Source organism: Macrotis lagotis, chromosome 1 (genome assembly GCF_037893015.1).
Source record: "Macrotis lagotis isolate mMagLag1 chromosome 1, bilby.v1.9.chrom.fasta, whole genome shotgun sequence".
Taxonomy (NCBI): Eukaryota; Metazoa; Chordata; class Mammalia; order Peramelemorphia; family Peramelidae; genus Macrotis; species Macrotis lagotis.
Window position 1 is genome coordinate 685738174 of NC_133658.1, and position 15318 is coordinate 685753491.

General features: G+C 36.2%; 1 protein-coding gene across 1 annotated transcript in view; it reads right to left on the reverse strand.

The window, feature by feature from the left end:
- Positions 1-243: 243 nt before the first annotated feature.
- Positions 244-15318, reverse strand: part of MTX2 (metaxin 2) — a 134130-nt gene continuing 119055 nt past the window's right edge. The window contains exon 11 of the mRNA XM_074215642.1: positions 244-610. Within this exon, the coding sequence (XP_074071743.1) occupies positions 590-610 (21 nt within the window). The 3' untranslated portion in view covers positions 244-589. The remainder of the gene's footprint in view (positions 611-15318) is intronic.

Genomic DNA, 15318 nt, shown 5'->3' on the forward strand with positions numbered 1-15318 from the left:
TTCCAGCTCAGAATCTATCATACTATAACCCTGAAAGTTTTCATTCACTACCATTTTTCTAACTATTAATTTTGCAGTTGACATTTGTAGTAGAAAAAATGCATTTAAAAACATACTATTATAAAAAGCCATTGAGGTTAGCAGCCAAGGTTCTTTCAGGCTGCATCTAGACAACATAAACGAGTTGTAAGGTAGGAAGTGGGGGGAAAAAACGGATATATTTGTTAAGATGCCTAAAAACATATCCATCAATTCATTGAGGTTTTAGATGTCTTCCTTGCCCAGTCTGATTGGCTCCTAATGGAATGCCCTGACAGGTGAGGGAGCTTTTTGTGACCTTTCTCACTCTGAGGATCAACAACTGCAGTGATAAAAAAAGAAAAACCCAGTAATGTTGGGGGTTGGGGAAAAGCTAGTCCATTTTTCCTGGAGCCCCAAGGTAATGAATGACCTCTGGTGGGGGGGATTATTGTCCAAGGTATGACTCAGTCACCTTCAATAGAGTTCTCAATGATGCCTGATCCCCAAGAATTTCCATGTTTGTCCATTTGCACTCCTGTGAATTTCAAGGGGTCCTGAGATTGAGTGGTCAGGGAAAAAAATCTGGAACCTGTTGAAAATGATAAGAATTTTAGATGAGATTTTTATGCTAGTCATTTCAGTCATGTCCAACACATTGTGATCCCCATTTGAGGTTTTCTTGGCAAAGATACTGAAGTGTTTTGCCATTTCCTTCTTCAGTTCATTTTACAGATGATGAAACTGAAGCAAACAAGGTTAAGTGACTTGCCCAAGGTCACATAACTAGTAAGTGTCTGAGGCCAGATTCCTACTTAAAAAAGTAAGTCTTCCAGACTTCAGGCATGGTACTATCCACTGCACCCCCTAACTGCCCTTCAGACTAGAAAACCTAGCTATTATTTTCTCCAGTCTAAAATACCATTTGCTCTTTCACTCACTTGTCCAAATCTTACCTTTCCTAAAACACATAGCTCAAGCCCCAACTCTTTCATACAGCCAGGGTCTATACTAGTCTCTTCCTTATCTCCTAAAGCACATTTTGTCTGTATTATCCATTTTTAGCAATTAATCATGCTGTTAGATGCTGTTAGTTACCTGTTTCATGTCTCTTGTCTTTTCAAGTAAATGTAAGCTCCTGGGGGGGGGGGGGATCTTATATTGATTTTTACATCCATCTCAGCATCTAACATAGTTCTGTGCATATGGTAAAAACTGAATAAATAGAGGACTAGGGAAGAAAAGGATGATGAGAGGGAGGTAGAGAAGGAGAAATTGATAAATGATTGCTGGCCCTGAAGGAACAAAATGGAGTTTCCAACAGCTGTCCCCAGCCTTTACTATCCTCCTTCTCCTTCCTCCCCTGGCATGGTTGAAGCTCTGACCAGAATTGTCATTCATCTCCAGGAAAAACAATGAGGAAAGTCAACAGCAAAGCCACAGTTATTGAGGGATTTGTCAATTACCTTAGGCCAAAACTTGTAAAATGAAAACAAACTAATTGATTTAGAAGAAATAATGAAAATCCAATCTCAGTTTCAAATTAAACAAATGTTTGTATATGTATATTTAACCATATATGCATAAGAAGCAGCCTGGAATAGTTGGATTGTATTTTGGGGAGGTTTTTTTCCGAAAGACAATAGGGTTAAGTGGCTTGCCTAAGTTCATGCAGCTAGGTAATTATTAAGTGTCTGAGGCTGGATTTGAGCTCAGGTCCTCCTGACTCCAGGATGGGTGCTCTATTCACTGTGCCACCTAGCTGCCCCCAGGAATAGTTAAATAGAAAGTCTCCTCTGAATTATAAATATCTCAGATCAAATCCTGTGGTTGTTTAATTGGGCAAGTAACATAGTCTTAGTGACCTAGGCAGCTAGGTGATGGAATAGATAGAGCAGCCAACCTCAGTTCAATTCTGGACTCAGACACTTATTAGCTGTGTAACCCTGGACAAGTTACTTAACCCCTGCCTCAGTTGCTTCCTCTGTAAAATGGGCTGTAGAAGGGAATGGCAAACCACTCCAGGTCTTTGCCCAGGAAACCCCAAATGGGGTCACAGAATTGAAAACACCTGAAATGGCTGAACAATAACAACAAAGACAACTCTAAAATTATAAATTGCAGGAGGATTGCCAATCTGTAACAAGAGAGTTCAACTTTCCAATGGAATCACCCATCCTAATACATACATACGTGTGTGTGTATGTGTGTGTGTGTGTTTATGCCAAATTAGTGATGAACAGTTCCAGAATTCATAGGCTAGTTCTTGGACAACAGTCTTATCACTGGGCTTATATTTGAAGACTTTCCTAGCTTAGTAGGGTCTATCATAGCTGGCATTTTGTGAGTCTAGCCTTTGTGGTATATAAGGACAACTTTGGTGAAGTTAAGTGACTCTGATATTCCCTATCTCCCCTTCTCTCTTTCCTTCTTTTCCTTCTCTCTTTGTCTCTCCATCTTTGTCTCTCTGTCTTGCCCCCACCTTTCTTTCTTATTTCCCTCTCCATATAAGTATACATATCTAGACATGTATATATTTATATAAAAATATGTATTTACATGTATATGCACATACATACATACATATAATATATATATATATAGACACAGTTATCCCTTCCACATTACAGGGGTTAGGGGCATGGTACCCCCACAATTTACACAAAATCTGTAAAATTATTTGATCTTTCCTCTGTACCAGAGAAGAAGTCCAAATTATTTTGCTATTAAAAGATAAAATATGTTGATATTATATAATACTATACATATATCTTATGCATTTTTGAGTTTCAAAACTTTTTTCTGTTATTTGTGGCTTCCACAAAACTCCCCCAAAATTCCTAATTAATTTTTTATGCCAAACTGGGACATATCAAAACCATGAGAGGGAAAACGTCACTATATGAAAGGGGATAACTGTTTACATACACATGCACATACACATAAATGCCTGTCCACATGAATAAATACGGATATGTAAAAAAAGATATAGTCATCTAAAATATAATTTACAAATATAACTTCATAGGGCAGAAGAAAATGTGACTACGCAATGGAACATTCTTCATTATACATTCTTTCCCAAAGAACAACTCAATACACTGGCAGCAGAGTATTGAAGGGACACATGTACAAAGCAGAAAATATATCAGAGTGAAAATCAGACCATCTGGATTCTGTTCCCAGTTCCATTTGCATGTTTGCTTTGTGACTCCGAAAAACCACTGAACTTGCTTGTGTCTCCATTTCCATGTCGGCAAAATGTTGTTGGTAGAAGACGATAAAATTTCTGACCCGCAATTAGTAGGGCTCGCACTTTGGTTTAGTCTAACCATTAGTGGGGAGTATTTGCACTGATCCATTGACTTTTTTTCTTTTCCAACTGCCCTTGTGATGAACTGCAGGCAATTTCAAGATAGCTGACTGAGGTTAAGAGGGCAGGTTTGTGGGCATGGAGCGGAGATCAGCTAAGTGCCCAATAGAGAAATTCAACCCATAACCTTGGCTTCATTTGCATGGTGCTTTAACCTTGTGAGTTAGCTGAGCAAAACAAAATAAAGACATTTATCACATTTCTCTAAGAGAAATAATTTAAGATGAGTCAAATTATAGAATCCTTCAGAATAAAAACAGCTATTAAGATAGCAACTGGACATAAAGCTATTTCTTCCTAAATCGATAATTGGCTAGTTACTACATGTTCTATGCAATGAATTTCATAAGCTCACTTATTTTAGAAACTTCAATATTTAACTGGCAGGGATGGAAAGTGTATTTTTTCCTAAGTTTAAGCATTATTGGAATTGGCTCTATATTCACCAAGCAACAACTGAGCAATGGTCCCCTTCCCCGACTACATTTCCCCAAGTTCAAGTAAATGGGAACATGAACAACTCAAGCTTTATAAAATAGCCTAGCAGTAAGTATGCAATAATAGCTCATTTCCTGGCCATTAATTCAGACATCATGCAATCAGTCAAATGAATCTGTTTCCCTTTGCAACTATTTTAAGGACTGCTGCCCTATTGTCATCTCTGCCTGGGACCCCCAACACAGTTTTCCTTTAATTAGAGCTAGTAAGAACCACTGGGCAGTCAGTTTGCCAATGTAATCTATCATACAGACTTTACTCTCTGTCTTCTATAGATTAGTGTTTATAATCTGCACATTTTTGCTATCCGGACAAGTGAAAGGAGAAAACTAATAGTTGACCATCTTGCATGCAACTTTTCTACATTGGTGAGAAGGGGATTTGGCTTATAGCTGAAGGTTGCCTTTGCTTCTTGCCATTAGTTTGGACTCATATCCAAAGAAGACTCTCAAAGGTGTGTCATGTTTGTCTTTGTTTATTTGAAAGTATACTTAACAGCTTTGTATTTAGACAAGTTATGAACTAATCAACATTTTTAACCAAGTCTTTACAATATTAACCAACAAACATCAACAACGATTTTTATTTCTAATCCTTTCAAAAAAACTCATAACTGAAAGGATTTTTTGCAAATTCATTTTAAAAAGTATTATATATCAAACCAAACAGCACATGATACTCTTTCCTCAGGAGAACTGAAGGGTTTTTTTTTAAATGCCTATAATCATAGGGAGTCAATATACTCAAAATCAAACTGTAAAGCAATGATCCTCAGACTGAGATTCTTGACCCATAAGTATTCATTCATATATAACCTGTGGCTTTCTTCATGACCTTTAATTTCTGGGTTAGAAAATTAAATTAGAGGTGGCTAGGTGGTGCAGTAGATAAAGCACTGGCCCTGGAGTCAGGAGTACCTAGGTTCAAATCCGATCTCAGACACTTAATGATTACCTAGCTGTGTGGCCTTGGACAAGCCACTTAACCCCATTTGCCTTACAAAAAAAAAAGCTAAGAAAAGAAAATTAAATTATATTGACTGTATAAGACATAGAAGAGGCATGACAATCTTTATTAATGATGATCATAAATTTGACTCTCGCATCATGTGACACCACTGCTATAAAATCATTCCTGATTCTTCTTTTTGAATAGCATTTTACTTTTTCCCAATTATATGTAAAAACAAAATTAACATTCATTTTTAAAAGTTTGGGTTCCAAAATTATTTCCCTTTCCCCCCTTCTCTAAGATGGTAAATAATTCTATATAAGTTTTACATGTACAATCACACAAAAGCATATTTCTATATTAGTCATGTTGTTAAAGAAGATACAGACCAAAACAAACAATCATAAAAACAAAGAAAATAAAAATTGTATGCTGTGATCTGTATTCAGACTCCATCAGTTCTTTCTCTGATTGTGAATAGCACTTTTTATCATGAATCTTGGATCATTGTACTATTGAGAATAGTTAAGTCATTCACACTTATCAACTCTTATTCTTTTTTTTAAAGTTTTTGCAAGGCAAGTGATTTGCCCAAGGTCACACTGCTAGGTAATTATTAACAGAAATTATATTTGAACTCAGGTCTTCCTGACTCTAGGGCCAGTGCTCTAACTACTGAATCCACCTAGCTGCCCCATCATCTCTTACTCTTATAAATGCAGCAGTATGGTATAACAGATGGAACCCTAGATTTGTAGTCTGGGAATATGAGTTTAGATCTTGCCTCAGTCACATACCAGCTATGCAACTTTTGGGCAAGTTTCAAATTTTCTAGGTCTTAGTCTAATTTGTAAAAGAGGTGAGTGATGGCCTAGAGAACTACTAAGGTTCTTTTAAATTTTAGATCTAAAATATAACATGTATAACTTCAGGGAAAGGGAAATCACTTGTTTTGTATATTTGCTCTATAAGATGGCATAGTTGGACTCCTTTTCAACTACAAAATTGGATTGTAATTCGAAATTGAAAACCTAAAACCTAATGAATTTTTAGCCTGCAGTAATTTATTTCCCCTCATCCTCTATATAAGGTTTAGTAGATGTGCAGAGTTAAGGAAGAAAGGGACAAAAGCTCAAGGGTTATGTGAATTGGAGGATCTGCAAGAATTAGGGAAATGCCAATAATCCAGAATGGCAACAGAGTCGATTAACATGAAAGACAGGTCCTAGAGTCAGGAAAACAGTATAACGGGAAATGTCATGAAAGTACCACCTTTAAACTTCTTTCTCAAAACATTTTTTCCTTTCTTGTGTTTTTATTTTATATTTTCCAATTACAATTTTTCAACATCCATCTTTTTGAAGACTTTTGAGTTCCTCAATGTAGTTTTGACTCTGCCTACGGTGGGATATTTAAGATTACATTGATCCAATTTGTATGGCAATTAAAAGGATATTTAGGTTTGCTTGGCAAAAATTTTCTTGACAGTCAACTTCGTTGTATAGAATCTATGAAATAAACTTTAGTGTCATTTTAATAGAATAAAAAAGGCAATGAAGTACAGGGCTTAGAGTAAGGAAGATCTGGGCTCAAATTACATCTCTGAGACTTGCTACCTGCTAGACCTTGGGCAAGTCATTTAACTTTCATGTATCTCAGGCAACTTTCCACAAGTTTCCTAAGTCAATGTAAGGACAGAATTTCCATGGGGTTTTCCTAGGAAAATCCAGAAATCCTTGGAATATTCAACTAATAGACTTAATAATATCTGTGAATTATCTGCAATAAGGTATTAGAGCAGTAAGACAGATGATCTAAATAATAGGTATGTTTGACTTTGGAATGTATTTTCATATTTATATTAAAACATTCCTGATAATCTAAGAATTCTCCACAGAATTTTAAAAATCACATTATTAAGAGGTTCTGAATTCAGCTTCCCCAATTTTACTTTAAAAGGGTAGCATCACCATTCTCATAAGGATTTGGCAACTTTGAGCACATGAGCCAAGTTGGTTACATTTGGTTTTCAGTATGACCATATTTAAAGGATGGCACATCTGGCTCCAGTTGATGACTCATTTCAGTTGTGTCTAATGCTTCATGACCCCATGTGGGGTGGGAATTTTCTTGGAAAAGATACTGGAGTGATTTGTCACTTTCTTCTCCTGCTCATTTTACTGATAAAACAACTATGGCAACAGAGTTAAATGACTTGCCTAGGATCACACAGCTTGTAAGTGAGTGAGGTCTGAATCTGAACTCATAAAGACGAGCTTTCCCTGGTTCCAAGCCCAGTACTCTATTCACTGAGCCACCTAATTCCCCCTGGCTCCACAGCTTAAAATTCTAGCTAATTTATTTAATGGTACCTCAGATAACAATAATAAAATGAATAATGACAGATTTGAAAAGGAACCTAACAAAATCCATATAATATTAATGAAACACAGAATCTATCACCCTAAGGCTGCCATATCAAGATTAACACTTCCTCCTCCTAAAGGAAGTCAAAATTGTACAACTCAATTGTCAATTCAAAAATGTACAAAAATACTTTTGGAACAGATATCATTTCTTTGAACAATAGTAAAGTCTGATAGTAGGTACATGCCACTGATTTACTGAAAGCCTTCCATGAGTAACATCCACAAAATCAACTCTCAACAATAAAGTTTCCAACATATGACTGAGTTACAAGAATTTGTTTATAGAAAGAGGAGTTTGTTGTTGTTGTTGTTGTTGTTTTACAATCAAAGAAATATCAGCTTAAAAAAGTGTCAATTCAGGATTAGATGATCACCTGATATTACCAAATATTACCAAAAAGTTATCCTTTAAGAGACTGGATTTATGGATCAACACAGATTATATAAGGAAATAATAGATCCTAGTGCAACATATTATTATAAATTGTAACAATTAGGAACCTACCAAAGAACTAGTAAGATATTATTTCGTGATGAGAAACTTTCTATCTCTTAACAAATGACAAATCTTCATATTATAAATACAGACCTCAAAATATACTTGAAAATTTAACAAATTAACTCTACTGTGACCAAAGCATTATTAGAGATATATTATTGTCCACAATTGATTAGACAGTAGTGATCCACAAAATTTTTAAATAGCACATTAAATGAATATTTCCCCATCAAATACTCAAATACTCAAAATCTTCAAGCTATGTTTAATGAAAAGCTTTCAAAATGCAAAGACCTGATGAGAGAAATTAAAACCAAATGAAATAGGATATACAAATCACTTCTGTCATCGTATCTGCTTCAAGAGTTGTCCCAGATAGTTTTAATTTCAAACCAAAATTGTAATTTAATTACAAAAGGTAATTATAGTATCTAGTTCACAGAACAAAGGTAAAAGAAAACGGTTTTTTCACAGGAACATTTCTGTCTGAACTCCAATGAAAAAAATAAGAACAAGAAGGATAACACTAGTTGGCACTGATAAGGAGGCATTAATGTTTATAAAGTGATTTATATATCTTATCTCATTTAATTGCAACACCTGTGCCCAGAGTGTTCCAGTAAGGGTCTAATACCAGTGAAAAATGTATCCTAGATCACTCTTTTAAAAAATCAAAGTCCATTCAATAAACATTATTAAACCCAGCACTGAGGATACAAAGAAATGCAAAAGACAATCCCTGATCTCCAGAAGCTCATGGTCGAATGCTCACTCCGGGGACAAGCAGAATCTGGGGCAGGGGTGATAGCAACCGTGGAGAGACTCTAGATGAAGCAACTCTTTCAGCAGCCCCTCCACTTTCATTCGGTGGAGTAAAATTATGTCTTGATTTTTTCAGAGAACTAGGACACTTGTTAATGAATCAAAAGCAACTTAAGACTGTTTGCCATTTTGTAACCAAATTAATGTTACAAATGAATATTGTGCTGCATACAAGTGTGTTCTTATAAATTAAAAACCTTTATTGGATTTATAAACATGGTTGCCTACTTACTAATGATGACTTTCTCCCTGGGTGAGGTCTTTACATTTACAAAAATACTTAGCTAATGTCTTTACAGCTGAGAGGTTACTACTGAATCACTATATACCTTTTCTTTTAATCTTGAACTCTCCCTTGGAACAAAAAGAAGCATTCATGCAAAAAAGACCATTACAGTTATTATGTCAGTCTGCATTTGATCCCTTTGACCTCTGTTGTCCTATAGGAAGTCATATCTGATTTCTGGATTCAGTACCATCTACTGAATCTATTATTAAAGTTGTAATTTTATGTTGGTTTTACTTTTATTATTGTCATGTACATTGTTCTCCTAGCTAAGTTTATTTCACTCTTTTTTGGGTCATACATATTTTCTCATGTTTCTCTGAATTCCTTAATTCCATTCCATTTGTTCAGCCATTCCCCCAAATGATAGTCATACAATTTATTTTCAGTTTGTTTACTACTTCAAAAAATGCTGCTTTTGGTTTGATTTGGTTTGGATTTTGGTTTGATTTTTGGGACTTCCTTTTAATCTTTAGTTTGGTGGTACATGACTTAGTAACGACACTACTGGATCAAAGGTCAACTTTATTTTGGTAATAAAGATTTTTGGGTTGTTTTGGAGATTTTTTTTTTTACAAATAGAGTGTGGAGAATTCAAATCTAATGGTATTTGAAGGTCTTCCTGTAGTAGTTTTCATTCATTTGTAATACTCCATTGTTCTTGAAGTATAAACCTGTAACAGATCCTATTTATGGTTCACCTGTCCATAAAACATTTAATAGGTTTCATAAAATACTCATTCTTAGTGGAATTAATAATGACTCTAAGAACTGATCTTAGATAATTTTCACAGCCTCCTTACTCTCTAAGCATCAGAATGATCTTTCCACCTATCATTTTTTTCAAGAAAGATTTTATTTTGTTTTACAATTTTTCCCCTTTTCTTGCTTCCCTCCCCCCACTCCCCACATAAGGCAGTCTGTTAGTCTTTACATTGTTTCTGTGGTATACATTGATACAAGTTGAATGTGATGAGAGAGAAATGATATCCCCAAGAAGAAACATAAAGTATAAGAGATAGCAAAATTACATAATAAGATAACTTTTTTCCCCAAAATTTAAGGTAATAGACTTTGATCTTTATTCAAATTCCACAATTCTTTCTCTGGATACAGATGGTATTTTTCATCACAGAAAGCCCAGAATTGTCACTGATTGTTGCACTGATGGAATGAGCAAGTCCATCAAAGTTGATCATCACCCCCATGTTGCTGTTAGGGTATACAATGTTTTTCTTGTTCTGCTCATCTCAGTCAGCATCAGTTCATGCCAATCCCTCCAGGCTTCCCTGAATTCCTATCCTTCCTGGTTTCTAATAGAGCAATAGTGTTCCATGACACACATATACCACAGTTTGTAAAGCCATTCCCCAATTGAAGGACATTCACTTAATTTCCAATTCTTTGCCACCACAAACAGGGCTGCTATGAATATTTTTGTATAAGTGATGTTCTTACCCTTTTTCATAATCTCTTCAGGGTATAGACCCATCAGTGGTATTGCTGGATCAAAGGGTATGCACATTTTTGTTGCCCTATGGGCATAATTCCAAATTGCTCTCCAGAAAGATTGACTGAGTTCCACCCATCATTATAAAGTGAATCTTTTCTTAAAATAGGAAGCAAAAATGTTGAGTACTTGGCAGCCTTCAAATAATCTGGAATTTCCCCAGTGTGCACTGCCTTCATCTATGCAGATTGCTAGCACTCTATAGCTTCTCATCTTGTGACACTGTGGTCCTTGTTTTACCATCAATCTTCCACAGATGATCTCCAACCCATGAAAAAATATGACAAGAAATTACAAATCATTTAGATAGTGTTATTACAACAAAAATTATCTTCATATAAAAAAAGATTTCTAGGCATTAGCTAGTAGCTCATTTTCATGCAGTAATAACCAAGTAATACAATACTAAACAGAGCATTGCAGATTATTTAATAATCCAAGAGGATCTCTCAAAAAAGGGCATCTTCTGGCTTGTTTATAACATAAATCTAAGTAAGATCATAAAGCACACACAAGGCAAAGTTGACATATGTCAAGAACCATTTGCCTTGAGGTGGGAGATTCTTATCTAGCCTAAATGTTGACAGTGAGAAAGAAGTTCCAAGAAATGACAGGGAAGGATGCCCATGAGTGAGTGTAAGATAATGAATGAAAAAGAGCATACTGTTGTGCATGTGTTTCATAAGACACAGAGACCTGTATTGGTCTGGTAAGGAAGTAAAGGGCAGGTTAAGATTCTAAGAAGCTTGCAATGTCACCACTGCAGTGGGTTAGGATCCTGGATGGGATGTCTATTCCTAACTACTGGATGTCATGATTAAATGAGCTGTGGTCCCTCTTCATAACTGCTCTGAGGTGTGACTATTTAAAAGCCACAGAAATATTGGTTTTTCCCAGTCAATCTTGTTTCCTTCTTGACTCAGAGATATTTTCATACTACAAAAAAAGAATCAGGGTATAGATCAAAGTCTCATCTTAAAATTTTAGTTATTTAAGGTAGTAGGATTAAATGACTTGCCCAAGGTCACACAGGTAGGCAATCATTGTCTGAGACTGGATTTGAACTCAGGTCCTCCAGGGCCAGTGCTCTATCTACTTTATTACCTAACTGCTCCAGCCTCATCTTTTTAAAAACTATATTCTGTGACTATATCAACTTACCTGGTAGGGAAGAGTGAGGAGGATTACGTTCTTACACTTGTGGTTTTTTTTTTTTGGCAAGGCAATGGGGTTAAGTGGCTTGTCCAAGGCCACACAGCTAGGTAATTATTAAGTGTCTGAGACGGCATTTGAACCCAGGTACTCCTGACTCCAGGGCTGGTGCTCTATCTACTGCACCATCTAGCTGCCCTACATTCTTTCACTTGTAATGAGACCAGTCTGATTCATGTCTATGAGAAGAATTATTCAAGAATAATATGAGGGGGGCAGCTAGTTGGTGTAGTGGATAGAGCACCGGCCCTGGGGTCGGGAGTACCTGGGTTCAAATCCGGTCTCAGACACTTAATAATTACCTAGCTGTGTGGCCTTGGGCAAGCCACTTAACCCCGTTTGCCTTGCAAAAACCTAAAAAAAAATAAAATAAAAGAATAATATGAGGGCAGCTAGGTGGTGCAGTGGATAGAGCACCAGCCCTGGAGTCAGGGGGACCTGCGTTCAAATCCAGCCTCAGATACTTAATAATTACCTGTGTGATCTTGAGCACTTAACCCTATTGCCTTATAAAAAAACAAAGCAAAACAAACAAACAAAAAAGAATTCATGTGATACTTCACTGTTTCCCTGAGGATCTTAGATGGTCCATAGCAGGTTCTTATCCATCTTAGAGTAAGAACAAAACAAACTCAAAAGTGGTTCAAAGCAATGATGAATTCTTCAGATTTGGCCCCAGCCCGAATGATCCTTCATAACTCATCTCAATCCCCCTTCACTGGAGAAGACTGTTCAGTAGTGGACATGGGCCATTGCATGAAATAGGCTAAAGTATTACACTGCTCCAAGAGACACTTATTATCTTTACAATGGCATTTTCTGCAACAAATAATTGTGGGATTGTTTCTCACATCCTGCTTGTCCCTGGTTCAGATTTTGTTGTTGTTGAGTGGTGTCCAACTCTTCATAATCTTAATTGGGGTTTTCTTGGCAAAGGTACTGAAGTGATTTGACATTTTCTTTTCCAGCTTATGTTATAGATGAGGAAACAGATAAACAGGGTTAAGTGGCTTGCCTTATAGCTCTTATGCTGATAACTATTGAGTATCCTTAGCATATTCCTTTAGAAGCAAGAGAAATGAGATTTGCAATGGATAATCTACTTATTAATTAATCCCAAGGGATGCTTAGCAGCAATCGACATGAGAGCTATCAGGTATTTGCCTCCTTTGGGTACTGCCCAACTGGTTTATACCAACATCAAGAACTCAAAACTTTTTATGTAGGAATTCCTAAGAGAATAGAGAAGGCTCAGAAGGTGTTGCTCAGCTATATCTGACCTAATGACACAAAGTCATTTATTCTCAGAACCTTGGTTTCATCTTTTTCCTGCGACTTCAGGCAACTTTCTACATGAGATTTTCCCAGAGACATACACAATACAAAGTAACATTAACACAGGTACATAAGAATGCCACTTGAAGATACCACAACCCCAACCATGATGCTTTCTCACAAACAGGCCCCTCCTGACTTTCTTGTTTTCCTTCTTTTCAACACACACACACACACACAGTATTATCAATACAGTATAATGGACCAACTCAAACAGCAGTAGAAGAACTTGGTTTTTGCTGAAATCTATATGCTTCAGAAAAGGTAGCCATATAGGAGGACAAAGACTAGTGTCTTTTTTTAGGCTTATTGGTAGCAGCTGCTGTTTTCCTGAACCCACAGCTGGATTGCTCCATCTCCCTAATTGTTGTAACTAAACATATAACAAAAAGAAGAAAAGAACAAAAATATTTGAATATCCGTCATAGTAACAACAACAACAACAAAATAACAGCAATGTTTGAATGTTTGCTGAAGCAATGTGCTCAAATGTACTGATCCTCTAAACTGGAGCAGTGGTACTCTCTGATGCCTGAACATCATTTACAAATGCTAGTTTGGAGAAGAGTGGACTTCAGCATCCATGACTATCATTTGGGATACCAAACACACAAATCACAAAGGAGAAGAAGAATGTCTTGAATAGAAACGGTTATGGCCAACTTTCAGAATGATGCTGTTTGAAATACTTAAAAGTCAGAATCAATAAAATGATGGTACTTCTGCATCCTAGAAACCACTATAAACCCTGGGAAAAGAAAATGCCTTTCTTGGGAGTTGCATAAATTACCAGCATGTGGAAGACATATGGAACATTTCTCAATCTAGCAGCACATGGAATTTTGACTAAAAATCACTCGAGTTTTTGTTAGTTTCTGAAAGGTAAATGTGTTTTAAATAAGAGCTCAATTATCTCAGTGTGGCAAACATTGGTGGTGGCCTAAACAACAGTGTGACAGCTACAGTTTCACAATCAGGCTGTAGGATCAAGAGAATATACAGTATGGAAGAGACCTTAATAGTCTTTTTATTCAAATTCTTCACTTTACAGAGAGGTGAAAATACTTGCCAAAAAAGTCAAAGCATTAATCACAAGTCAACTTCCTCAATCCCAGTCAATATTCAATTAAAAAATACTTATAAAAAGTGCCTACTGTGAATAAGACAAGGTGCTGGCTCTGGTGACATAAAGATGAAAAAGAGATTAGTATCTGACCCTCAAGGTATTTGTAATCTATAGGAACTGGGGAGGGGAGAAAGAATATTTACACAAAAAAACTGTAAAAAATTATTAAATAATTAGTTAAAGTCAATTCAGTGGCTTAAGAGATTAAAGGAAAGAGGGATCATATCTATTGGAGGAACTAAGTAAACTTCATATAATCATAGTGGCTCCTTGAAGAAGTAGGATGAGGAAAGGATGGAGAAGTCTTTTAGAAATGAAATATAGTGTATAAAGAAGGTATTTAATAGCAAGAGAAAGAAAGAGATCAGTGACAAATGAAGTACAGTTTAACTGGAGCATATAGCATTCACAAGGAAATACCATGAAATGAGGCTAGAGATATAGATCAGAGTCAGATTGTAAGGGGCCCTGAATGACAAGCTCAGAAATTAGTATTTCTTTAAGAAAGGTCACAGAAACTAGCTGATCATTTTTGATCAGGGAAATGATGTAATCAGATTTGTGTGTGTTGGAAGCTTGACTTTATATGTGAAAGATAGATTGGAGGGTGATCAAAGGGTCAATGATTAAGACCTACAAGAGGCCTTGTAGAGATCATCTGGTCCAACTTCTTCATTGTAATCCTTTTCCTTGAAAGAAGGAAAGAATCAAAAACTTACAGGGCCCAGAATTAGCTCTCAAAATAGCTGCATGAAAAACGTGAAGCTTAGGACAGTGCCCTCTCTATCCCTAGGAGCAGAGCAGAACACAAAATTAAAAGTCTAGAAATAGGTTGGAAAATAAGCAAAAAACAAGCAAATGGAAAGAACCTGACTCCCTTCGTTGTTATTAAGGAAACTGAGGTGTAAGAAGTTTAACTATACCAAGTCAAATAGGTAGCAAGCGACAGAAGCAGGATATGAACCCAAATCCTCTGACTCCAAAGCCAAGAAAATAATTTTTAGTAGAATGATAGGAATGGAAGTCAGATCCCAGGGAATTGAGAAATTAGTGGATGGGTGAGTATAAAAATCAGTTCCCCCCACCTCCCAAGTAAAAGGCATCACAAAAGGGTCACTAAAATTCCAAGCTCTTGTACTAAAAAATGAAGCACTTTAATTCACATAGTTCTTTCAATTCATTTCAAACATCTATTAAACACTTTCTATATGCAAGAAACAATTATATGAGCTGGGGGTCACCAAGACAAAATGAAAAGA